The sequence below is a fragment of the Lepidochelys kempii genome, chromosome 1, assembly GCF_965140265.1.
Source record: "Lepidochelys kempii isolate rLepKem1 chromosome 1, rLepKem1.hap2, whole genome shotgun sequence".
Classification (NCBI taxonomy): domain Eukaryota; kingdom Metazoa; phylum Chordata; order Testudines; family Cheloniidae; genus Lepidochelys; species Lepidochelys kempii.
Genome location: NC_133256.1, coordinates 183,596,262 through 183,623,047, shown reverse-complemented (window position 1 = coordinate 183,623,047; position 26,786 = coordinate 183,596,262). Strand labels below are relative to the sequence as shown.

Genomic DNA, 26,786 nt, shown 5'->3' with positions numbered 1-26,786 from the left:
ACACTTGAGATAATAAATTTAAAAACCGGGCAAGATAAATCATTGCTCTTGGCTAAAAGCGAGCTAGCCAGTTTTCTGATGAGGCATGAGCACCTACTATAGGCTGTTTCCTACAGAATTACCTTGAGAGTTAAAAAGCAGCATAGAATGGTTAGCATGCAGGCAGAAACAAAGTACAGATATTCTCTACCTCTGGACTGAAAGGATGTATCTTGAATCCTCATACATTTTCTTACCAGTCCCGTCTGTTTTGTCTTTGGTCCATACTCCTAAATGTTCCCACGTGCACTTCTCCATGGCAACTTTGGGAAACGCATCTACAGGTCTTCATTATTCAGTCCCTTCCTGTCATTATGGAAACCAACAGTCTACCTATGGGGTGATGGCAGGTAAGAGATATTCACTCTAACAGGTTAGTTATTGGCATGATTGTTTGAGGGGATTTTCCTTCAGAGGGGTTGAGGGAATGGAGGTTAATGAGAGGTAGGATGGCCTCATGGTTAAGGCACTGGACTGGGACTCAGGAGAACTGGGTTCAGTTTCATGCTCTCTCTCAGCCTCTATCTGGGGATCCTGAGCAAATCACTTACTTTCTCTGCCTCACTTCCTTGTCTGTGACACTGGGATAATGCTTCCTTTCTCTCACCCATTGTCTGTCTTGTGCACTTAGATTGGAAGCTCTTTGGGGCTCTTTCTGCCATTTCTGTATATGGCCCCAGTGCACTGGGGCCCCAATCTTACTTGGGGCCTCAGGGGCCCTATGCAGTACAAATAATAAAAATTATAACTGATTATGGAATTTGTATTGAATTCAGGGAGGTAAATTCAGCACAGGACGTAGCTGCTTCAGAATAATCCACCCAGGGCGAGATCAATTAAAGAAACAAAAATAAATGGAGTGCCATTTTTGGTACTCATAAAACTTGTGACAAGGTATCAAACATTCCATTAATTGTGACTCAGATTTTGGCTGGTGAACATTCTGTTTCTCAATCCAGAGTCCCCACTCCTTTCCCTGAAGCTGACTTGGAGCAGGTAGGGAAGAAAAAATGAAAAGTGCATTGTCTGGATTCCCTCCTCCCCCATGTTGTTCTTCCCTCCCAGTCACTCCTGATACAAACAAAAAGTGTGAGGTCACACCTTAACAGCTGGTAGCTATGGGCGATCAGGATTGTTCCTTATACTCACAATTAAAATCACACTGTTATGTGATAGTGTGGCTAGTGTATCTGGGACACCACTATACCTTGTTATAAAACATCAAGGGAAATATCCGGGGCCTGACATGGTTTAGTAGGTATAAGAAGCATTAGTCTTGCAGAGACTGTTGCAGGCTTTATGATTAATAATAGCCTGGCAAGCTTTGAAATAGGAACTTATGTTGAGTAATAACAACTTGCTTTCAACCAGAGTAAACACATCAGGGGTGGTTTCTTTTCACAGAAATACTGTAGCTGACATGTAGGAATCTCAGTCCTTCAGAGTGAAAGGAAATGTATGTGAAGGCCAAAGAGAAATCACTTAATTCAGTTTATGCTTTTCCAAATCTCATGGAGCAATATGAACTGTTTTCACACAGAGGATCCATAGACTTTATGACATAACTTGTAAAGATGTCTTAGCACCCAATGCAGTTCTCTAGATACCACACTGAAGAGAGAAGAGAAATTGTTCAATATAAAGGTGTTCAAGTGAAGTGTCAACCAGGAAAATAATGTAGTAATGCCAGGGGAAGAGACTTGCCAGGAAATAACTATGGCTCAAAACTAATCCAAAATCAAACACAGCATTTTATTTCAATTGAGAAGGAGGGAAAATGTAAAAATGAATCAGCACAGGTGAATGTTTCCTCATGCAGACTTTTCTGGGACAGCAAGTAAGACTCTTTCTTCACATGGCCAAATGCTCCTGCTTCTGTGTCTCTTCTTGTGTCTCTGGTACAGAAATTCTTGTTTAGATCTCTATGGGAAGTCTACAGAAGAAGAATCATTAGATGAGGAGGATTTCCATTCAGAAATATCAACCTATTTCTACACCAAAAGAATTCCATGTTACTGCAGTCTCTCCTTTTTTCCCACTTCCTTTTAGGCATCAAGCCTGCAACCCCAGAGATGTTATCAGCAAGTCTCTCCCAGAGTCGCATTTTACAGACCTGCAGCATGCCCCATCCCAACGTGGTGAATGGAGTCAGCACTCTGCAAGGCAAGGCCTTCTCTTGTTTAGACTTTTGCCCTTCTGACATTTAACAGCTCCCTCTCCTTTTTCGCAGTCATACTGCATGTGACTTTATATATCAATAGGGTTAGAACCTCCATTGTATTCCCAGCCCTCTGGAGGATGTATCTAAGCAGTGAACAAGACAAGAAGAACAAAAGAGAAGGAAGAGAAAGGAAGGATGGTCTTGTGGTTTAGATGCTGGGCTGGAGATGTGGGTTCACTTCCAGACTAGGCTACAGACTGCATGACTGGGCAAGTCAATTACTCTCTTGATCCCCCAGCTCTAAAATGGGGGTAAGAATTTTTCTTTTCTCCCTCCCATGCTTTGTCTGCCTTGTCACGTCAGAGAGACAAGGTGGGCGATATCTTTTATCGGACTGACTTTTGTTGCTCAATAAAAGATATACCTCACCTACCTTGTCTCTCTAAAATTCTGAGACAGACACTGCTACAACAACAATGCAAGCAACAATGGAAGATATCAAATTTTGTCTGTTCAGCTCAGGGAGTCTCTCTGTTTGTTCAGTGCCCAGCACAAAGGGCACCTGCTCTTGATTAAATGGTGCTGTATTGTCCAATAGTGAATAAAATTTAGCATAAAGTAGTTCATACTTGTGCAATTACTTTCCTCTCTAAAATTATAATGTGACGATCTTATCATTCTTTGGGCTTCATCCTGTACTCTTTACTCAAGGAAATTTCCATTGAAATTGGTTGTATATAGTACCGAATCTGCATATCACATGTAGTTTATAAAGTAGTATTGTTGGTACCAGAAAACAAACAAAGACTATGGGCCAGATCCTCAGCTAGTGTAAACTGACATAGGTCCATTTACTTCAATGAAAGCAATGCAAATTTACACCAGTTGAGGACCTGTCCCAATATAAGTCTATCTAAGGTACTTGTATGGCCCTCATTCTCATAGTATTTGAACACTTCATAGCATATAGTACTATTATTCACATTTCACAGATAAGGAACTGAGGCAAAGTATGACAGTTCAGGGAATTGAGCCCTGGTCTCCTAAGTGCCAGGCTGATGCCTTAACCACTGGACAATCCTTCCTCTCTCTAGTATGTAATATTACAAAGCTTAACAGTTGATAGTTGACACAAAGGTTTCTTACGCAATGCTGGAGAATGATTATATCAAATTGTGCTTTTTGCCTTCATGCAGGTGGCCTGACCCCTTGCCTTTATAAATTTCCTGAACATGCTCTCAGTGCCAGTTCCTGTGCTCTGGGGCATGGCTTCACTCCCATGCACCAGTCTATCCTTGGAGATGATCCCACAGCCACTGACTTCAAGCAGGAATTCCGCAGAAAAACCAAGTCTGTTGAAGAGCCAATAGACATGGATTCCCCTGAAATCAGGGAACTGGAAAAGTTTGCCAATGAGTTCAAACTGAGGAGAATTAAGCTAGGTATGTGCTTTGTACTAGCCTGAAAATCCAAATGAAAGCTCAATTATTTCTGTATGTTTTATATTCTAGTCCATCTGATATGCTTTATAATTTAAAACCTGCCTCACGTTTACCAAGCTTTCTCCATACCTAGAAGACTTGTTTAGAACTAATTGCCTCAAGCTTTTTGCAACTTTTTGCAAGAACAGTAAGTGATTTTAAAACTTTCTGCTCTATCTACTACTTCTGTCTGCCTTTGAGAGCAGATTATTGGTATCTGGACTAGCTGTATTCTAGGGGAAAGTGTGATCAATCACATAAATCATACTGTAAAGTTGCATTTAATTCAGCCTTTCAGGATTGTCATGGAAATTTGCCAAACTGGGTACAAAATCTACTTGTTACTATGATAGTGAAAAACCTAAGGATACTTTGCCTGTCAAAAATTATTCACCACGGCAGTTGTACAAGTTGTAAGGCTGATTTAAGGTATGATTTAGACACAAAATGACACATTTTTAAATGATTTCAATGGAGTTGGACAGGAAATGATTTTTATCCTGTGAAAAATTGATGAAAGTGAAATTTTATTCATTTTCACCAAGCTTTTGGTTGCCCAAAACAGCAAAACATACATTTAATTTTTTTTCATAAAACCCGTGTTTTAAAAAAGAAAGCAGCTGTTGTAGCAATACATTTCTATTTAGTCAAAAAGCCATTTTCATTTTAGATGGAAAATTTCCAACCAGCTCTAGTCTTCAACCCTTCCTTTAAAATTGTACCCCAGGTTTTGTGGGGGCTCAGGGCTGGGGTGTGGGCTTACCTCAGGTGGCTCCTGGTCACCGGCGCAGTGGGGGGGGCAAGGCAGGCTTCCTGTCTGTCTTGACTCCGTGCTATGCATGCCTCAGAAACAGCCAGCAGGTCCAGCTCCTAGGCAGAAGTACGCCCGGTGGCTCTGCACACTGCTCTTGCCTGCAGGCACCGCTCCCGCAGCTCCCATTGGCCACAGGTCCATGCCCTATCTCTCACACATATATGCACTTCTGTTTGGCTCTTTGGGAACCTAGACTTCTCTCAGATTCACGTATTCCCTTGTCGCCGGGCCATGTCCCATCATGCATGATGATGCAATTTCTTTTCACTAAATGATCTCAATGTACAACATACAACAACCAAAACTGAGGAGCTCCCCCTCCAGTTTTAGGTTCATTTTAACCACTGCTGAGTATTGTGGTGACCATTTTGTTACCATCTGAGAACTACTTGGGGATGATATGAAATGTGTGGATGATCTCAGCTTGATTTCTGGTGGAGAGATGTCCATATCATACTCACTGGCAGCCTCAGCACCGTACAAAGATTAAATGGGCACTGGCGCTGGATTATCCCTATCACCCCTAGAGATTTCCCTCCATGACAAGATGGAAGCACACTGGTGGGGCAGTGTGAGGAAGCTTGGTCCTGTCTGTGCTGCACTGAAAAAAACGAAGTTGTATGTGTCAAACACTGCAAATCCAGCCCCTTCATGGATACTAAATTCACTTTGTGAATTACGAGTGGTCATTTTTAATTTTCTCCTATAACAATAGATTGTATCATTACAGAATATGGCATGACTCCACTGTAAAACACAGCTCTGTAAAAGCATGTAATTTATATGGCTGTAACAGCCATCTGTATTATCTCTAAAGCTACAGGGATATTACTATCCATTTTCCATACAGAAATGAGAGCTAGAGCAAGGGTATGGTGTCTGAAAGAGTGTTTACAACCTGTGCTGTTTTGCTGTATATCATGACTATTTAATGGTCAGTCACAGAAAGGGCAAGATTACCTATGCCCACGAATACTTCAGTAGTAATTATTTACAGTGGCTTGATCCTGAATTCCTGCACACTCAAAACGCCTATTGACTTAAACAGATGTGGCTGAACAGAGACTGCAGGATTGGTCTTAATGCCATTAATAAAAACGGGATGTACCAACAGCCTAAAGTCAAGTAGACAGTGCCCTGCTAGGGCAAAATGTTAACATTAATAACAGAGGGTTTGATACTGTGAGGTGCTTAGGATCCTCACTACCTACTAACGTCAATAGGAGGGGAAGACACTCAACACCTTGAGGATTATGCCCATTATGGGGAGGAGATAGAAGAAGACTTAGCTGTGTCTACAGTGAGGATTAGGCCGACCTAACTATGGTGCTCACTGAATGACATTTTTCTCAAGCCCTGAGCAATGTAGCTGGGTCGATCTAATTTTTCAAGTGTGGCCCAGGCCTGTGAGAGAGAGGCCCAACCCTGGAAATGGGATTGGAAATTGTGTTTTATTTTGTTGTTTACATTCTTCTTTGTATAATGGTAGTGCCTAGAGCCTCTGCTCATGGCTCAGGGCCTCATTGTGCTAGGCACTGGACAGATACATAATGAAAAGACAGACCCTCCCCCATAGAGTTTACAATCCAAGTATATGAGGAGAATCAGCAGGTGGACACAACAAACTGAGGGTAAATGAGATTAAACAGGAGGATAATGATTACTGTGAGAAGCAGCAGTCACAGCAGTTACAATGGTGTGAGTAAAAATCAGAGTATATTCTTAGATTTTAAAGTCTGAACCCTGAATTGTTGTTCTTTTCTGGGTTTAAATCAGACCCCTAATGTTAAAATAAACTTTTAATTCTGTGTGCAGAATTACTGCATGATCATTTGCTGTTGCTTCCTGCCTACATTATCATACTGGTCAAATTGCATGTGTCTCATGATAGACATGGGAACGGATGCTCATCTCACCTGTTTTACACTTGTGATCTCCACTGAAGACAAGAGAGATACACCAGAGTAAGACTGATGTCAGATCGAAACAATCAAAGAAAACACTTAAGGCAACTTACCAAAAAGTGTGTTTTGGGGGCAGTGACCAAGGTGGAATGTATCTTTCTGTAAATAAACCAGGTTAGGTTACTCAAGTTTTTTTTTCTTTATTGCTTTTTGACAGGCTACACACAAACAAATGTTGGAGAAGCCCTGGCTGCTGTGCATGGCTCTGAGTTCAGTCAAACAACCATTTGCCGATTTGAAAATTTGCAGCTAAGTTTCAAGAATGCCTGCAAACTGAAATTGATATTATCCAAGTGGCTGGAAGAAGCAGAACAAATAGGAGGTAGATATTTATAACGCCTCTAGAATTTAGTCTTACCCCTACAAGAAGCTCTTTAATGTATAAGATGGTTAGTAGTATATAACTTCCACTGGTCCAGCTTTTTGTTTATTCAGGTGGGGAAGATGAATATAAATATTGTAGGATCAGTACATGCATTAAATTCAGTAGGACTGATGCCTGTGTCATGGGTAGAGGGAAGCAAACCTGCCAGAAACGTATGGCAGGCACAAATTAGAGAGATGTGGCTCTCTTATATGTCCCTCATTTCCCTCAAGCCCATTCATGCAAACTAGCCCAGCTCTTGAGGTACAAGGCAGCTGGTTTTTGATGCACTGCCATTGAATTCTAGTCCGAAAGACAGCATAGCTGGCTGTGGAAGAATCACTGGTACAAGTGTACCAAGTGTACAAAGCTCATGCTCAAATAAATTGGTTAGTCTCTAAGGTGCCACAAGTCCTCCTTTTCTTTTTGCGAATACAGACTAACACGGCTGTTCCTCTGAAACCTGGTACAAGAAGATCTTCCAATGGTAGAGCGCTGGTGTTGAAACTCCTACACCAACTTGCTCCCTATTACAGGTGTAAGGGATGTGGCAATGGGAAAAGGAATGTGACTACCCAACACCATGCCCCCTATAAAAGTAGAAGGGGGGGATACCATGGGAGTTTTAACATCTGCTCTTTGCCATCTTCCCTATGCCCTGAAAACCCCAGCTGCTGGATGAGCCCCTGGGATTCTGTGGCAGAGGCATGACTTAGGACATGATTTAGAATAGGTTAGCTGTTGTAAATTACATTGGAAGACCTGCCCAGCACATAACTGGCTCAGGATGAGGAGAGAGAAAAGCTCCTGGCAGTGTATGTTCCTTGGCCTTAAACAACAATCTGAGCTACTATGTAGCTGAGGTTCTGCACGTCAGCAGATGGTATGCCGGGACGTTAAAAGAAAGCAGATCCAGATCCAAAGCCTCTCTCCCCTGTAGGATTCCTCTGAAGACCAAAACAGGTGAGCATGTGATTCTTTCATATACAGTATAGCTGACTCCTTCCTATTGAAGATCCAACTCAGCTTTGACAGAATTTCTCATCCGAGCCCCAAAATGGCTGATCCTTTCTAATCTCACAATCAAAGGTTGCCCTTTCAGAGGCATGGAATATGTGCTGGAGTGCCACCGACAGAGGACCTAATACACACTAGATTGTATTAAATCAGATCATGTATGTTCTATCACTGTCAAAATGACTTTACTGATCATTAAGGGAAGAGAAATGGTGTAAGTAAGAAGATACTTCCATTGTTATAGTAGCTTTTACCATTGCTATTTAACCCCTACATTTTTATCTGTTCGGTGCACTCCTGCTTTTTCCTCCTCCCAACCACAAATAACAGGGCGGAGCCTCAGGCGGAAGGGGCAGGGCTAGGGAGTCAGCCTCCCCCAGCCAGCCCTTCAGCGCTCCCCAGCCCGTGCTGCCTGGGGCTCCGGGTCCTTTTAAATCGCTGGGCCCCGGGGCAGCTGCCCTTTTTGTAGCCTGTTTGTTCTAGAAAAGCATCCTTCACCTCCTCTTCTTAATTTGATGGTCTATAATAGACTCCATATCATCATGTCACCCTTATTTTATTCCCCATTTCTTTCCCAGAGACTTTCAAATGGTCTGCCTCTCATCTACTTCTGAACCTCAGATAAATGTGTATATATTTTTGGTGTACAATGCCACACCACCTCCTTTTTCGCAAACTGTCCTTCCTGAACAAGCTATACCCCTCTATAGCAAATATTCCAGTCATGAGATTTAGCCTATCAGTCTCTGTGATACCAATTGTCATCATTTGGCTTATGTACTAATCCTTTCAGTTGTTCCTGTTTATTCCCCATACTCCTTCCATTTGTGTATAGGCATCTAATACGTTGAGCAAATTCCCCCATTAATTTCCCTCTTGTTGCTCCTTTGACCCTACAGTAATTTCCCATGTCCTGCACAACATCTGCCTTTTTCCTGTTTAACTGTGGGGATTTGTCAACTGCCCCTTTGAATCTAGTTTAAAGCCCTCTCTCGGTTGGTGAATCAGTACACGAAGATCCTCTGACCCTTCTTGGTCAGGTGGACCCCATCTCTTCCCAGTAATCCTCCTTCCTGGAACAGCATCCCATGGTTGAGGAAGCCAATGATGCAGTCTCAGATGCACCCAAAATCAGCCCTTGTGTGAGCTCAGCCTGCAGTCATGAGCCAGCAAGGGCTGCGTGGAACATGCTCATAATGGGTACAAATTCTTTTGCCCTGTATGTGGATATCCAGGCCAACAGACTCAGTGTTTCTCCAGTGCATTTTGAAAATGAGCTGCATCTCTTGGAACAAATTATGTCAACATGTCCCACTATGACCATTAAACCCACTGGCACAAAACTGCAAAAAAACCCAAATCAAAACAACAATCTCTGATCAAATCCAAACCATGTCTATGAGTTTGTAACAAGAAACAGTACCTGCGGTTGGACCAGAAATATTTTGATGTACAGAGTGATTTTGACACGCTCAAAAAATGAATCTGCTTTGAACCAATGTAGATAGGTTCCTTCAGCGCTGTTCACAACATAAACCTTTACTTATTCCTGAAGAGTGCAATTACAACATTCAGCCAGATGTCCCAAAGAGAAATGTTTCAGAGTAGTAGCTGTGCTAGTCTGTATCAGCAGAAAGAACAAGGAGTACTGGTGGCACCTTAGAGACTAACAAATTTATTTGAGCATTAAGCTTTCGTGGGCTAAAGCCCACTTCATCAGATGCATGCAGCTGAAAATACAATAGGAAGGTATATACAGAGAACATGAAAAAATGGGGGTTGCCATACCAACTCTTAGCTCACCTTAATCAATTGGTCTCGTTATATTATCAGCAGGAGAAGAAGAAGAAGAAAAAACTTTAGTAGTGATAATCAGGATGGCCCATTTCAAACAGTTGACAAGAAGGTGTGAGTAACAGTAGGGGGAAAATTAGCATGGGGAAATATTTTAGTTAGTGTAATGACTCATCCACTCCTAGTCTTTATTCAAGCCTAATTCAATGGTGTCCAGTTTGCAGATTAATTCCAGTTCTGCTGTTTCTCGTTGGAGTCTGTTTTTGAAGTTTTTTTGTTGAAGAATTGCGACTTTTAGGTCTGTAATTTAGCGTCCCGGGAGGTTGAAGTGTTCTCCGACTGGTTTTTGAATGTTATAATTCTTGACGTTTGATTTGTGTCCATTTATTCTTTTGCGTAGAGACTGTCCGGTTTGGCCAATGTACATGGCAGAGGGGCATTGCTGGCACATGATGGCATATATCACATTGGTAGATGTGCAGGTGAATGAGCCTCTGATAATGTGATTAGGTCCTATGATGGTGTCCCTTGAATACATATGTGAACAGAGTTGGCAACAGGCTTTGTTGCAAGGATAGATTCCTGGGTTAGTGTTTTTGTTGTGTGGTGTGTGGTTGCTGGTGAGTATTTGCTTCAGGTTGGGGGGCTGTCTGTAAGCAAGGACTGGTCTGTCTCCCAAGATCTGTGAGAGTGGTGGGTCGTCCTTCAGGATAGGTTGTAGATCTTTGATGATGCGCTGGAGAGGTTTTAGTTGGGGGCTGAAGGTGATGGCTAGTGACGTTCTGTTACTTTCTTTGTTGGGCCTATCCTGTAGTAGGTAACTTCTGGGAACTCTTCTGGCTCTGTCAATCTGTTTCTTCACTTCTGCAGGTGGGTATTGTAGTTGTAAGAATGCTTGATAGAGATCTTGTAGGTGTTTGTCTCTGTCTGAGGGATTGGAGCAAATGTGGTTGTATCTTAGAGCTTTGCTGTAGACAGTGGATTGTGTGGTATGGTCTGGATGAAAGCTGGACGCATTTGGTAAGTATAGCGGTCAATAGGTTTCCGGTATAGGGTGGTGTTTATATGACCATCGCTTATTAGCACTGTTGTGTCCAGGAAGTGGATCTCTTGTGTGGTCTGGTCCAGGCTGAGGTTGAAGGTGGGATGGAAATTGTTGAAATCATGGTGGAATTCCTCAATGGCTTCTTTTCCATGGGTCCAGCAGATGATGATGTCATCAGTGTTGTCTGATTATCACTACAAAAGTTTTTTTTTCTTCTGCTGATAATAGCCCACCTTAATCGATTGTTCTCCTTAAGAGATGGTATGGCAACCCCCACTTTTTCTTGTTCTCTCTGTGTGTGTGTGTGTGTTTGTGTATACATATCTTCCTACTGTATTTTTCACTGCATGTATCTGATGAAGTGGGCTTTAGACCATGAAAACTTATGCTCAAATAAATTTGTTAGTCTCTAAGGTGCTAAAAGTACTCCTTGTTCTTTCCACAGAGAAATGTTTCAAGCAGATCATTCAGCAACCATATCTGGCATGTGTTCATGGTATTAAAACATGACTGGTAACAATGGTTTCTAGAAATTATTGTATTTGTTTTAATCTTGGAAGGTAACTCCCCCTTTTTTAATATAGCTTTATACAATGAAAAAGTTGGCGTGAATGAGCGGAAAAGAAAGCGCAGAACCACCATAAGGTAATACAATACTTCAGCAAATTATGTATTGGAAGTCCTTTTTTTTTCCTCATATCCTTCTTAGGTTTGAAATCTAAGTAATACTTTTCCTTAGAAGCTCTATCTAGAGCTGGTTGAAAAATAAATCCAATTTTGAAAAACAGGGACAAATTTTGTGTGAAAATTTTCACAAAAAATTTCATCCCATTTATCAACCAACTAAGGAGCTGCACCAAAACCTTCAGCCTTTTAATTTTTTCAACAAACCTCCCCCTCACACACTTTTTGTTTGTAAAAAAACATACCCATTTATGACCCCTGGTAATCCCATCCTTTATGACATCCAACTCAGTAATAAACTTCTGTACCCCACTGGCTCCTTATACAGCCTCTGAACTTCCTTTGTGGGAGGTTTGATGATACAGGAGAAATTGCATTACTTCTGCTATAACTTGTGGTGATTAGTCCTGGTGGCTTGGGGGGAAAGCTTGCTGCAAAGAGCATCTACCCCTCCCTTGGCCAGGGATCTGGATCCTGTGGAGCTTCTACAGAGGGTCTTTCAGAGGCTGTAAGGAAAGAGGGAAGGGGAGTGCAGAGTTGCCAACTCCACATAGCAGGAAGTTGTCAGAGAAACCCTGAAAAGTTGCTGGATGTTGCTATTTTAGCATTCAAAAGGCATCAAAAATGTCACTTCACTAAACAAAATTTCCACAGCATTCAACAGAGAATTTTGTGTGTATGTATATAAATACACACACACACATGCATTGAATACATTATAGAATTTCTGTATACATTAATCACTGAAAATGTTTTTAGACTGTAGATCATATTCCAACAGGTGTTTGTCATAGAGTTTTGAAGTGCATTCCATGGCTTCTTGGGCTGAGAGGCTGTGAATGAGAGGAAGGGTTTGACTAGAGCTCGTGTTGGCAGAAGAGGTTACTTACTGTAACTGGAGGTTCTTTGAGATATGTGGTCCCTCTCTGGATTCCAAATGTGGGTGCGCATGCCTGCCGTGCACCAGAACTGTTCAGAGTTGTGTCCGTTGACCCGCACGTGCTTTGTGCATCAACCGCGTGGCACGTCCGAGGCTTTAAGAGGCTGTGTGGATTGACACTGCTCCAGTTCCCTCGCACCAGTAAGCAACGGAGCCTGGAGCAGAGGGCAGCTACTGGAATCCAGATGGGGAGCCCATATCTTAAAGAACCTCCAGTTACAGTAAATAACCTTTTCTTTGAGTGATGGTCCATATGTGGATTCCAAACATGGGAGAGTAGCAAGCTGTGCTCAGTGCAGAGGCGGGCATGAGGGCTCACCCGAAGTTACAGGCTGAAGGACAGCTTGGTCGACTACCACATCTGTCACTGCAGCAGGTGCGAGGGCATAGTGGGCAGTAAGTGTGGACAGAGGACCAAGTGGCCTCCCAACAAATGTCCTGCCATGCAACATCTGTATGGAAGGCCGACATGACAGTTTAAGCATGCATGGAGTAGGCTCCCTGATGGGAGGTGGGGGGGGGGGAGACATGAGAGAGAGCGTAGCAGTCCATAATACAGAGGGAGAGGCATTGTGAAGAGAGGGTGCGGCCCCAGCAGCGTTCTGCAATGGTGAGGAAGAGACAGGATGAAGCGCGGAAGGTGCAAGTGCGGTGCAGACAAAAGACCAGCGCTTGGCGGATGTTGAGGGAATGTAGCACGTGTTCCCTGTATGAGGTGTGTGGTTTAGGGTAGAATGTGGGGACAATGTCCCTTGGAGCTGACTTTCTCTGTTTTTGCACCTTTGGTGGCCCACATCTATGGAGTTCAGCCCCCTCTGCCTTTGGAAGCAGAGTGGGCATGGGCCCTCTTGTTATTAATATAGGTCATTAACAAAAGTATTTACATACATAAATAAGCAAAACCAGATGGGATAATGACATCAATAAAAATATGAATTTTGATCCAATTATTAGCTAAACATGATGAGAACTGTGCTGGGTCCCCCCCCACATTCTCTGCTAGGTCATTCCAAACTATGATGACCTGGATAACACCGAGGAATGGCTCCTGTGCACAGATCTGTCCCAATGCCTGTATTAGCATGTATACAATCCCAGTGTCATTGCAAAGAGCAGTCAGTCTTCACAGCACTGCTGCTGATCTGTGCAATGAGGCCTGCACAAATTTTTGTTAAAACCAGCATGACTCTAGATTTCTATGTTATGGGGAGAGTGGCCATCTGGAATAATCTTCAGAGATCAGTGGTGTTTGGAGTCAAAGACCCTTTTTCTAATTGGGGAATAGTCCCAATGAGAGACACCTCTTCACAGGAGACATATCATCTCCAATTCTACTATTACACTCCTGGTGTATCAGTGCTATGCTGGCATCCATGAAACACCTCTAATTTGCAAGCCAATAAAACTAACTGGTTCCTTACACACTATAAATGATCAGTTTTGTACACATGCGCACACAGTGCAAGGAAAGGGGGACGCACTCGGTAAGAAAGAAAATGTTCACTGATCCCTTGCGGAGCCTGGGACCCCAGCTTGGGAACCTCTTTAAGAATGAGCTAGAGGAGAGTAGTACCTCTGCACTTCACTCCCATTGAAGTTTTAGGTAGATTTCTTGAGGATAAACTAGAATCTGGAGATGAAAAACAGTGAGTGAGTTAGCCTACTCCAGTGTAGGAGCTTTGTAGGACCTGATCAAACTATCCATAATATGGATGTGAGAAATTATATTTTATTTTCAGCTGTTTGACCCAGTGAAAACTTTATTTAAATACTTATTACTACAGCTGTGCATCTATGGAACACTCAGCTTTCAGCTAGCTAGCATCAATAACCCAACATAAAAAAGAAAATGCATTACTAATGAAATTACACTAAGGGCAATCTAAAGTTACATGCAAAGTTGTTCATCCGTACTAGAATTTCTGCTGCAGGGTCTTGAACCACACTAGCAGAAATAAACATGCTTCATATCTAGAATAAAGTGTACAGTGACCTCTTGTGGACAAAAAGGAATGATACCGCTAATGCTAAAACTAGGTGTGACAAGATCAAGCTTTTCATCCTAATTGCTTTTGTACAAGCACATTTCAGGCACTTATTCTTTTTGGAGAATAAACAGCACACAAAAAATTCACCTATATTCAGCCTCTGTGTCTGAATATGGGAGGAAAATAGCTCTTAACTTTTATGCTGCCTGTACCAGCTGAACTGCAGCACATTTTTGGGTTCTACTGCAATGCAAATAGGCTAAAACTGACTTTTGGGGAGCATGTGATGATTCTTGGGTTGCCATGGGCTATATAAATGCATGAACTACATTTAATGGATTACCTCTAAAATTATAATAAAGTCCTTATTATTTTCAGTGTGGATTGAACATAAAGATACTATCAGATTTTTGCAGCCCATGGCAACATGGAACCATAATACCCTTTAAACTCAGTGTTTTTACTGAGAGGGAAAGCAAAGCAGTTTCTTGCCTTTTTAGTGCAATATTTTTAATGTTCATATCATTGCAGCTTAGCCTAAAATAGCAGCCATGACCCAAGTCTGTCCAAAGTCACTAACAGTGGCATTTTTATTTATCCCTTCTTCCAGCATTTCTGCTAAAGAAGCTCTAGAGAGAAACTTTGGGGAACAAAGTAAGCCTTCTTCTCAAGAGATTATGAGGATGGCTGAGGGGCTTAACCTCGAGAAGGAAGTTGTGAGAGTTTGGTTTTGCAACCGAAGACAAAGGGAAAAGAGAGTGAAGACAAGTTTACACCAGAACACCTTTAGTTCCATTATGAAGGAGCATCATGAGTGCCGGTAAAGTTTCCTGTGCATAGTTGAGGATTTCTGGGTCTTTAAGATTTTTTTTTTAAAGTATTGTCATTTGTTTCCTCTATAAGTTAATTTTAACTGTAACATATCTTCAGTGGGCTTGATTTTAATGTAAAAGATTGGAAACATTGTTACTATATGTATTTGTGTAGGGGAGACTGTTGCTTAGCTGTCAACTATTCAATCTGCATTAAATTGATTGTTAAAAATTTCACAGTAAGTACTATTCATATACCATGCCTTTCTTGCATCCACAATACACTCACTAGTTAATGACAGGTTTCAGAGTAACAGCTGTGTTAGTCTGTATTCGCAAAAAGAAAAGGAGTATTTGTGGCACCTTAGAGACTAACCAATTTATTTGAGCATGAGCTTTTGTGAGCATCCGATGAAGTGAGCTGTAGCTCACGAAAGCTCATGCTCAAATAAATTGGTTAGTCTCTAAGGTGCCACAAGTACTCCTTTTCTTTTCACTAGTTAATGTGAACTTTACCCAAAAGATCTGGAATGAAATCTTGTGTTAAATACAAAGAAGTTACTTATTGGAACTGTAGCATGTGAAAGAACTTGTGTGATGTGCCCCTCACTCACCCAACAGCAATGATCTTCACAAACCTAGAAAAGCTACAGCTGTTGGGACCACAGAAGTGCCCCTTCACAGCACCAAACATTTATAGAGCCGAGGGATGAGGCTGTGAGATCAGTGGTTCGTCCTCCTGCTAAACTTCAGCATCATTGAAGTCTGAGGAAGGTGACCGGGTAATTGAGACAGTTGCCAGTCTTAAAAAACTGCTTAATGCAAACAGCCTTTCTTCTTTAAAGCGGCCTCTACATCTTCCCTCTTGTGGAGTCTAGCTGGTAATACAAACTCATGAAGGTGGGCTAAGTTCTATTAAGCAAGGACTGAATAACTGCCCTCCCATAGAGAGCATCAAATGTAGCAGCTTGGCAGATTTCTAGGATGGAAACATTACAGAGGCATTCTGGCTGCTGCCTTAGCCCTGGTACAATGAGCTTTAAGACCCTTGAGATACTGCCACCTTTGCTAATGTGTAACATTTCTCAATACACAGCCAATCCGTTTAGACAGGTGCTGAGCAGAAATGACATTCCCTTTACACTGATCGCCAAAGGCTACAGAAAGTCTTGCTGACTTTCTAAATGCTTTAAACCTAGTTAAATCAAAACTCAAGTATAAACTCATTTTCCCCTGGGGAGGATGAGGTTTAGAAAAGAACAGGCACAAATAATTATTTCTAGTCCTCTCTCTTGTCCTGTCCTGCAGAGATGACTAAATGATTTCATAGCTCCACGCCCAGGAAGCCAGGGATTAAGGGGAGTTGGAATAATGTGACTTCATCACTCAAGGGACGGGTGGTCCAGTGATCACTGCAGCAACATTGCTCCCATTATTTGTTACAACGATACTAATTAATGTGTACATATTTCAAGCTTTTTCCCAGGACTAAAATTAGAGGAATGCACATTAGTGGTAATGGTAAATAAAAAATTAGTTTTACGTGAAGCAGGCATGATGGTGATTTAGAAAACTACTAGATAATAGATCCAGAAAGAGGTTATAATATTTGAGGTCATTAAGTGTATCACATAGAACATATCTATGTTGGTGTGCTTTAAATAATACATAAGCACAGCCAGGAAGGGGCCCTAGGCATGTTAAACTAAGGAATATAGTCTCCTGTATTAAGAAAATATATCCTCATGAATGAACTGCATTAGTGCTTTTCTTTTTCTCTTTAGGAGAGGATTCTAAATTAAAACTGAAGGGGGGGGAGAGGGAGAGAATATCCCTCTCCCCCTTGCTAATGCATGTTTCATACAGGACTTGAACTATTCTAACCCCCAGACTGTCACAATACTAACACAGATCAGTCACTACTTTACAAAGCAAGAGTGCACTTTCTGGGATTAAGTCTCAGCCTTCACCACCACCCACAGATGCTGTACTGACAGAAATGCCTGTTGTAAAATCATTGGAAAAGTAGAGAAATGAAGGTGATGACTTGTAATTTTATTCCTTGGTTACTTTTGTTTCTTTGTTTGAAGTTTCTTGTGGTGTATTATGCATATGTAGTTAAACTTGCAATATGACAGTTTTAGAGTTTATTTTCTAAATTATTTGCCTGTTTAAAAGGGATTATGAAAAACTAACCCTACTCTTTGCCAAAAATAAAGCATTGTTCAAGTAACCTCTAATACAAAATGTAACTGTTCACATTTGTTTGGTTGTGATAGTATTTTGATTTTACCGTAGCTGCTGCACTCTGCTGCTACATATTCTTTTTTGCATGCTACAGTAGTTACAGTGAATGCATCAGTCAGTCAGTCACTACGCTGATGCTCTTGTCCTTCAAGAGTGTTTATGGGTAAAGGACACTTTAAGAAACATGGCAAAACAAATGAAACCTGTGCCATTCTCACATAACGGAAGAGTGAATGGTTAACTACAGCAAGCAACTTGTCCGAAAACATCTGGGTTACAGAAACACCAAAACAATACTTCAGACCACCAGATTGACAGCCATAAGATGTCCTACACCTAGATCCCTGGCCCTGAGGGTTGAAACACCCACCACCATCTTCCTATCTCTAGGGGCTACTGATCACTCTTATCTGGTTTCACCCGCTTCCACGCATTCTTCCGAAAATGCTCTTCTGATACCTGATCCTTTAAACCTGGGGGACAAGCAGCTGCTGTCTTTAGGTAGCCATATGCATTTGACTTCTTCAGGCTGCATCTCTCACCAGCCCCCCCTTTTGCAGGTCATAAGTATTTCTGGCTCCTAATATTTCCCTTTGTAAGGCTAAGGTGATGCCTTTTAACAGTTTATATTAAACTTTGTGGTGGGACAGAAGTTCTCCACTAAGCTGCAGTAGGGTGCCACTACCAATAAAAGATATTACCTCACCCACTTTGTCTGACTAATGATAAAAGCAACTGAGCTTTGAATTAATTCAATAATTTGAGAGATTGTTTTAAACAGTGAAGGAGCATTGTAGACGAATGATTGATGACATATGGGGCACATAGCAATATCAAGCCCAAAGCAAGAAATACTGGTTTTTGCTTTGCCAAAGGCCTATTTTCACTGACATTTCCATTGTAATTAAGTGCACAGTTTAATATTTACAGCCATACTCTTTGCTCTGATTGCAGTGAAAATAAATCGGGCAGGGCTGGGTTGTGGGAGGGGGAGGGGGAAGGTGAAACAGTGAAGAGGGGAGCAGGACTAGAGCAGGGTCAGCAGTTTTCAGCTACTTTTTTTGTTTTTAGCCCAACAAGCCAGTGCTAAGGTTCAGTGCGTACAGAAACCTCCCCAACCCCACTAGCAACAGCAACAATTAATTTTTTCCAAAACTGATGGAATTCACAACTAATATCCCTCCTAAGTGACATCACAAAAGATTATAACATCCATTACTAGATAACTTACATGTAAGACCCCACCATCAGGACAGCCATTGGGGGAATAAAAGCTTTTATTAGATTTTTACAAAATAAATGGTCAAAGAAAATTCACCCTAAATGTCAGGGGTGTGTGTGTGTAGTATGTACACTTGCACATTGCAGATGCATGGTTTGGCCCCATGTTTTCTAGTGAAAACAGCATTCTGTATTTCTACTCCTAGACCTGGGCTCACAAACCGATGATTATAACCTTTATTTCCCTGCTCAGTCCTGCACTGGCAGATGTGACAATAGCAATTCCACTCAGGGCTTGCTTTCCCACTTAGAGACTAAGCGCTCTTTGATTAATGGCTTAAAGTCAGTGCTAATCTATGGACCCGATGATGATACAGATCAAAGACCGTGGAAAACCTTAGAATCAGAGCCTGTTCCTATTATACTGTTATCCAAATCACTTGTGTCTAACCTTAACCTTCTACTATACAACGTGTAATACCCAGCATTTTCTTTTTTTTAACCTAAAAGGAGTAATCATAGGTATAAGGCAGCCAAGTCATTCTGATAAGATTTAGATTTCACCTGCCAGGAAGCAATCACATGTACCTTAGTAAACAATGCAGTATCTTTTAGGGGTAAGTACTGTTACGGGATAAGTACTGTAAAATATATACAGTGAGATTTCAGGCAGGATTCCTTTTACAAGTGCTGAAGTCCTTTAGATACGAACTTCAGCATGGACTGCTATCAAGTGTAGATAGCACTTCTCAGAATATTTTGTACCTGGCAATAACAGCGTTAACAGTAGTTACTCTACCCTTCAACAATTAATACAATTTTGAAAAATCAGGCGCATATAGCAAGGTTTTATATACACAAAGGCACAACAATTCTGTTGAAGTTAGCTATGTTACAGTACAATACAGTTTAGTCAGTGCCTTTCATGCAAAATATTCACTAAAAATATTTAGTTCAAGCCTCTTCCACTGAAGTTAATAAGAGCTGGATTGCACCCATACCCTTCAGTAAGTAGTACAATTGTCTAAGAATGAATCAAGTCAAATTTACTAAAGACACCTGAAAAACAAAGCTATAATTGCCTACGCTTACTAGAGTATCAAGGTTCTCACTCACCAAAAGAAAAAGGTTATCCCTTTTCAAACTGAAAGCAAGCGTAAAGACAAGATCATAAAATATTCTAAGAACTTTCCATGTGTAGTGCTTTTATAAACACTCCAAATATTATCCAGAGAAATGCTGTCAACAATCACAGGATGACAATTTCAAAAAAAGCTAAACAAATGAAGATCTTATATTATAATTGTTATTTTTCCAAGTCTGCTTGCCAGCTGACATTTTGTAAATTAAAAAAAGCCAGTGCTGCTCAAACAACTAAACTGTGGGGATAAATCTTGAATGCAACACAGCCCAACTTCAGACTTGGTGTAAATGGATGTACCTGTTTACCTTAGATCTCAAGCCGGTGTTCAAAAAATCCCACATGCAAGTTATCTATTCATGTCATCTGATAAAGTAGTTTTTCAAACAATTTCAGGAATTCAGTGCCACTAATAATGGTTCTCGGCAAGAAATAAGCCTTTTTTGGTGTGAATCATCTTGTTTCTGAAGACTTCAGTTCTCCTTAAAACCAAAGTACATCAGTTGTGTTGAAAAAGTGTACATTTTACATCTGTCTGTAGTTGAATAATTGTTAAAAGGCAGGCTGTGTATTGTCATCAGGCTAATCTACTCCCAAAGCTTTAAGCTGCCGTTCAATCTCTTCATCTGAAATGGTGGTAGTTTTTGATGCTGATGCAGATGGTAAGCCTCTGGCAGCAGATGGTGCTTTGGCCATCTATTAAAGGAACACACAAACTTCGCTGAGTAAAACCAATACACACTGTGACAATTTGACTTCTAGCACAGAACTACAAAATGAAAGCTGTTAGGATGACATTTAAAAAAAAAAATAGAGGAAGGTATTTGACCCACCCTAAAGAACATTTCTCCATACCTTTCCTGAGATTTCAATTCCAATTTCATCAAGCACTTGGTTCACAATATCCTGGCTTTCCTCTTCTTCATCAGAGCCCTCAAAGATATCATCCAGGGTATCATTAACTAGGAAGGAAAATAAAAACCAGAGCTACATTAGTACAGAAAGATTACTGTTCACAGAATAAATGGGAGACTAACTAAAACCCACTGTTCTTCTACAATCCTAGCATGCAGCAGTAGCGTCACTACGTGAGATGGCAAAAGAAAGGAACGTACACTGTGTGCATTTGCAGAACAGCACTGCATCACTTAGCACCACATGCTGGCAACCCAGGAGTCCTCTGCCTACCTCTGCACTTTAAAATCTTGCCCCTGAAGTAGTGCTAACAATTGCACTATGCAGTCACATGCCAGCACTTCACACAGAGGTTTGATTTCACTATTTTTCAGAAAGGATTTAGTTTCAGAATTCTTTGTTACATTTAAAAAGCAAACCAATTAAAAAAACCCTCCACATCCCCCTTAAAGACCTCATTTCTCTCCCTGCCCCCCAATTGCAGAAATCCAACTAAGGGGTTGGTGCATTGATGCCTAGCACCATAGTATAATTTTTAAAATTCTGCTAGTTTCCCCCAGCAGAGGCAATGCAGTGGCAGATTTTAGGATGAGAAGAATGCTGTGTTAACAGTAGCCAGTAGCAAGACCAGTGTGGCATCACTGACGCTTACAAATTACCAACAAGCTAATAAGCCATTGTGGTAAAACAGAGAAGAGGGTGGCTCCTCGTACCCAGTGGACAGATAGGATTCCAGGCTGTGTTTGGCTGCTCTGTACCACTATTCTGTCCATTATTGTTTTATATGTACAAGTCAGTTGCTGGAAGGATAGTTCTAAGGACTCCTGCCCCTCAAAACATTTTACAAGTTCTACATAACCCTGACTGCTGCAAGTGAGAGGCCTTCAACTATTCTCATTTACAGATCAGGGTACACAAACATCTACAGGCAAGCCCAAAACTTTAAATTTAATCCAAAAGCTCAGACATAACTCCAGACTAGATGATAGAGTTGCTTATCTGTACGCCAACACTAAAGCCTTCTTCATTTCTAGAATTCCCATACCCAGTACATATGCTTCTTTGTAAACAAGAGCAAATATACTTAACTACATATTACTGTTGCACTTTAGTCTTTCACCCCTTCTCAAAAAGCAGAAGAGCTTGTGCTACTGCTTCTCTTTCCTTGCACAAGAGCAGCAACTCTCCATGCCACTTGCTCATGTGAAGTTTCTACTATCCGTGAAAAACAGAATGCCATGTCTTATTCCCCAGGGTCTGAATTTCTAATTGTTAGGTTAACAGGATATTCCCTTGATTTAGTCAATTCAAATAGTAGTGGTAATTACACCTGTTCAACAACTCTCCCACTCAGTGCCTCTCATTTTTACAGGTCTTTCATACAACTATACATGCAGTACTGTCAAATACCCGAAGTAACCATGCCGAACGTGAAATATTTTCCCTTTAATCATTGCTTATTGATAGTAATCTCATGTATTATTAGTAATACTCAGAAGTGGCATTAAGGTGTGCCTACCTGTTTTAATGGACTGATAGTGTCAATGCTTGCTGAAGTTATTTACTAGAACACATAACTTACTCATTTCCTCAGTCATTTCCATCTTCATGTTTTCCTTCTGGAAGTTCTGCATAGTTTGTAATGTCTTTTGAGGGTCCATTTTCTTGTTAACAGACTGCATTGTCTAACAATATTAGAGAATATTAATCATAAAATTGCACAAATTTGTGTAGTATACTGAATATGTTAGGCAAAGTTAAGTGATTTCTAGTCTAACAAACCTGGGGCCAGGTTCTGCATGCTTTGCATATGTAGACTCCCACTTTAGTGGGAGCTCTGGGTGCATATGGAATCCTCAGTTGGTCCCTTGTCTAGTAATTAATAAAATCTACTACTCTGACTAGTGCAGAACAACAACAAGCTAGACTTTTTTCTTAATTTGTCACTTTTCTGGCTTGCAGGAGGAGAAAAGTTCCATAATTAGGCAACTAATTGTTATCAGACAGATGGAAATGGCAATGTTTAAAGCAAGTTAAGAACATTCTCATCAACCAGCAGTAGGAAGCGGGCATGAAGTCATTATGACGTTTCTCCATCTAGGATAAAGCAGTAGCAAGTATGACGTTTCTGATAATGGCAAATGCCAGGGTGTTCAAAAGTTAATAGTACAGGTTGAACACTTGGTATCACTTAGAGAACCTCTGCCACATACTACTAAACCTTAAACATAATATTTTACCAAACTTCATGGCACTGATTACCACAGGTGTGTAAAAAACACATTCACCCAGTATTACTTCCTTTTTGATTCATTAATATAAAGCTATGGTATTTTGCCTCCTCAAAGCAGCTTCCATGTCAAACACTAAATTGTGATATGTGCAAAAAATAAAGGAAGTAGCCTCTTTGTAGAAAGTGCTACATACACTTTAGGAACATATGGAAAACTAGTTTAAAAGGATACATTAATAATTGATATCAGTGATATATTAGAAACTTAAAACTGAAGCCTAAGGGAAATGTCTGCTTTCATTTCTAATTTTGTTTAAATTGAGAAAAAGCTTTTTGTTCTCCTTTTCCAATTCAAGGGTTGTCAGTGGACATAAATACATTTTTTCGGGGGGGGGGGGGGGAATATTCTCCAATCATAGTAGTGTGTGCTTTAATTTTATAGACAGATAGTAACACTAAGTGTCCTATTTACAGATACATTTATGGACAAGATACTGAAAAACTGCTTACTCATCTCATTTGTTGAGGCAGCTAGACAGTGAGTTGCATCTGATTTTAATTGAATGTTGTATGACTGTAGATCCTGGTATGGGTTAGAGAACACTATGGCTCCAAAATTAAGTCAGTGTTTTTAGTTCTGTATTTTTTACTGCATTAACTGAAAAAGTTGACCATTAGGTGGTCAAAATAACTTAATTCTCCTTCAATCCCCATAACGTTGCATAGCCCACTGACAAACCTGCTTCATTTTTTTTCCAAATCCGTTAAGATCTGTATCTATTGACATTTCTGCTGATTTTGTTCCACCACTGCGATTATACCACTATGTTTGCTTTAAGAAGTTTAATCCAAAATATTCCAGGGATAAAGAGCCCAGAGAGAAGAACGCTCAGCTAGGGAGGGATGCGATAGTTCTAAAAAGCAAGATTAACTTCCTCACTTATGTGAAGCTGTTGTAAGAATGATGGGCAAGGAGGTCACAGGAAAGAGAAGAGGTGCATGCTAGCATAAACTGTCTTGTTTAACTTGATCATGGAGTCAGCTGTACCATCTCTTGGAGGAAAAAAGACCTACTGCACAGCCACAGCTTTGGAGGGTTGAACTGGGTTGTTTTTTTTTTTACTTTATTTTTTAAAAACACTTTGTTCATAGTGGCCCTTTAAGAGCAAAGTCTTCCTAGCAGCTACTTCCTGCATCAAATCAAATTACAGTGCATTAGTTTTATGAGACAAGAAGCAAAACAATTTAACACAATTTCCCTGGTGTGTGGAGGATGAGGGTGAAGCAGAATTCTAGCTCACTGAGCCCTTTAGAAGTGTCAGCCAGAAAGTGATGCCTCATTTTCACACAAGTTATAAAGCTAGGTGACATACTGCCTTGATTTCTAGAATCAGTCTTCCCTACTTTGGCTTTATCCACTAGAAGCAGTTACATGACAGACAAAATTTACAGGCAAGACGTTGCATAATGAAAAGCTGTTTGTTAGCCTACTGTAATTATCCTCTGTATCAAGACTTACAGAATCCATTTTAATCATTAACCAGACACTAACACTGAACAGCTTTCTGGCCTACGACAAAGATATTCGTAAAAAGAAAAAGGAGTACTTGTGGCACCTTAGAGACTAACAAATGTATTTGAGCATAAGCTTTCGTGAGCTACAGCTCACTTCATCGGATGCATATGCAGATACAGACTAACACGGCTGCTACTCTGAAACCTGACAAAGATATTATAAGTCAACTGTGTGAGAGCCTGTTAGTTTAAATAGCAGATACTGACCAGCAAGATATGAATGGCTAATTTAGTGTTTTTCAAAACACAAATTAGTACTCGTCCTGTAAGCATCATCACTGCTAAATGTAGTATTACACAATACATTTATCTCCAGCTAATTTTTACAAGATAACATTGAACTCGTCAAGACTTTTGCAAGCATGAATTACATTTAGATATTTATATTGATTTAACTGCTTACTTTTGCTGTGGTTGACATAGCTCCTGCCATCTTCATCTGGGAATTCATCACTTTCGTTTGAGTTGACATGGAGGTAACTTTGGAACTAACAGCATAGGTTCGAGTTTTCTGTTTTCGCAGCTGCACCAGCTGTTTTGCTAGAACCTTGCAGGCTTCTTTGTTACCAGTCTTTGCCATTTTCTTTATTTCCAGTTCCTAGTTTTAGAAAGTAGTTTTTAGATTCACATTAAGTGAACAAGAATTCTATAAAGTTATACAACTAAACATTTTTTAATAAATGCTAGATTGGATAAATTAACCACATGTTCACAAACCTCTTCTTTGAGAATGAAGGAATTGACAAATGATACAAGAATATTTCCCTTTCTAGCAGAAGTCTATAGCAAGAAAAAAAATTAATAGATGACAATACTCTATTACTAAAAGAATAACGTGTGTTATACTGTGGGAATGTGCACTTCTCTGACATACCGTTTTTTACATAGAGGTAGATATTACTTGTGCATTCTGACATGGAGTCATAGAGAGTTAAAGTGTATTTTTATGAGAGATCCTTTAGTTTACAGGCTGATAAATATACACATTAAGAACTAATGGTGATCAACACCACTGCTAACTCACCTCCTCCTTCTATAGGTCTTTCAGGCTATATCTACACAGCAAAGAGGAACCCACGGCTGCCCCATGAAGCAAACTTGAGCTCGTGGAGCTGTAGGGCGGTTTCATTGTTGTGTAGACTTGCAGGCTTGGGCTGTAGCCTGGGCTCTGGGATGCTGTGAGGTGGGAGAGTCTAAAGGTATGTCTCCACTCCATCGAAACACATGAGGCTGGCCCATGTTAGTTGACTTGGACTATGGAGCTGTTTAACTGCGGTGTGGATGTTCAGGCTGGAGCCAGAGCTCTGGGACCCCACAAGGGGAGAGGATCTCAGAGTCCAGGCTTCAGCCTGAGCCCCAACATCTACAGCCCTGTAGTCTGAGCCTGAGCCAGCTGACATAGGTCAGCTACAGGTGTTTAACTGCACTGGAGACATACTCTTAGACCCTCCTCTTGCATTCACCCGCTGCAACCTAGTGGCCACTTAAGCAACAGAGCATACCTGGACAGGTAACTTTGAGAAAAATTTTACCCTTCAGCACCTCTCCTCAAAGATTATGGAGTTTTATTTTCTTCGAAGGCAGATTACATGAAGTAACCTGTGAAACAGTTGAAGTCCAAGCTTTCCCTCACCCCTCAGGATTTAACTCAATTATCTTAGTGCATAATAAATGCAGTGTGCCTTGTCTACACTGCCACAAGCTAATATCACACCCTAAATCCTAGTCTAGGCAAAACCTATGCCCAGATAACTCTATAACCAATATGGGGAGGGAATACAAGACTAATTAATTTAATGGAGGCAAGGAAAGTTTTGCACCTCTGACTTAACAGCTCTTCACAGAACATAATGATAAAATTGATCACTATCATAAAATCCTCATACCAAGCATTTTATTGAAGAGAAAAAAAATAGGGCTTCTCTCTTTAATTTGCCATAATGTTACTGACTGAACATATACAATTCATATGTCCAATTGTGACAACATTTTCTCCGGGAATAGGCAATAAGTAAAACTGTGTGTAATAACAGCACTGCAGCTGTTGGTGGGAAAAGAGAGGTGCTTTACCCTCCCCTGAATGCAACAGATGTTTAAAAGGCTGCTATGAAGCATAGCCAGTTGCTCTGTGATAGTAAATAGTGGCCACCAGACTACAGCATGTAGACACTGAGGAACCAACAGCAAGATACACAAAATTGCAGGAGATGCTCCAAAAGCAAATGTTAACTGACTAATTGCTTTGGTTTTACCACTATGGTAGAGACAACATCCTGTGACCATAAGAGATACCCTCATGTGTAAGAAAACTATAAATACAGAACTATCGTAGGAACATAATATTTTGAGAC

General features: G+C 40.7%; 2 protein-coding genes across 3 annotated transcripts in view; one reads left to right on the top strand and one right to left on the bottom strand.

Annotated features, from left to right (window-relative positions):
* The first annotated feature begins 205 nt into the window (after nucleotides 1-205).
* POU1F1 (POU class 1 homeobox 1) lies at nucleotides 206-15,247 on the top strand. Its single transcript, XM_073304189.1, has 6 exons — nucleotides 206-389; nucleotides 2,089-2,202; nucleotides 3,397-3,642; nucleotides 6,617-6,781; nucleotides 11,264-11,324; nucleotides 14,902-15,247. The coding sequence occupies exons 1-6, from the start codon at nucleotides 206-208 to the stop codon at nucleotides 15,113-15,115; spliced, it is 984 nt and encodes a 327-aa protein (XP_073160290.1). The 3' UTR covers nucleotides 15,116-15,247.
* CHMP2B (charged multivesicular body protein 2B) overlaps nucleotides 1,773-26,786 on the bottom strand; it is a 32,679-nt gene continuing 7,665 nt past the window's right edge. Inside the window, exons 3-6 of one of the 2 annotated variants that reach the window (XM_073304167.1) lie at nucleotides 24,839-25,033; nucleotides 22,210-22,312; nucleotides 20,568-20,674; nucleotides 1,773-1,972 (exon numbers count right to left, since the gene is read on the bottom strand). In XM_073304167.1, the coding sequence (XP_073160268.1) occupies nucleotides 1,778-1,972; nucleotides 20,568-20,674; nucleotides 22,210-22,312; nucleotides 24,839-25,033 (600 nt within the window). In that variant the 3' untranslated portion in view covers nucleotides 1,773-1,777. Of the gene's footprint in view, nucleotides 1,973-18,609; nucleotides 20,409-20,567; nucleotides 20,675-22,209; nucleotides 22,313-24,838; nucleotides 25,034-26,786 lie in introns of those variants that run through there. The other variant, XM_073304176.1, reaches the window with a different exon arrangement.

Excerpts from the sequence above, each read along its gene's own strand:
- POU1F1 (XM_073304189.1), top strand. The coding sequence starts at position 206 with ATGTATCTTGAATCCTCATACATTTTCTTACCAGTCCCGTCTGTTTTG. Across the intron at positions 6,782-11,263 it reads AGAAGCAGAACAAATAGGAG|CTTTATACAATGAAAAAGTT; the intron begins GTAGATATTTAT and ends TTTTTAATATAG. Across the intron at positions 11,325-14,901 it reads AAGCGCAGAACCACCATAAG|CATTTCTGCTAAAGAAGCTC; the intron begins GTAATACAATAC and ends CCCTTCTTCCAG.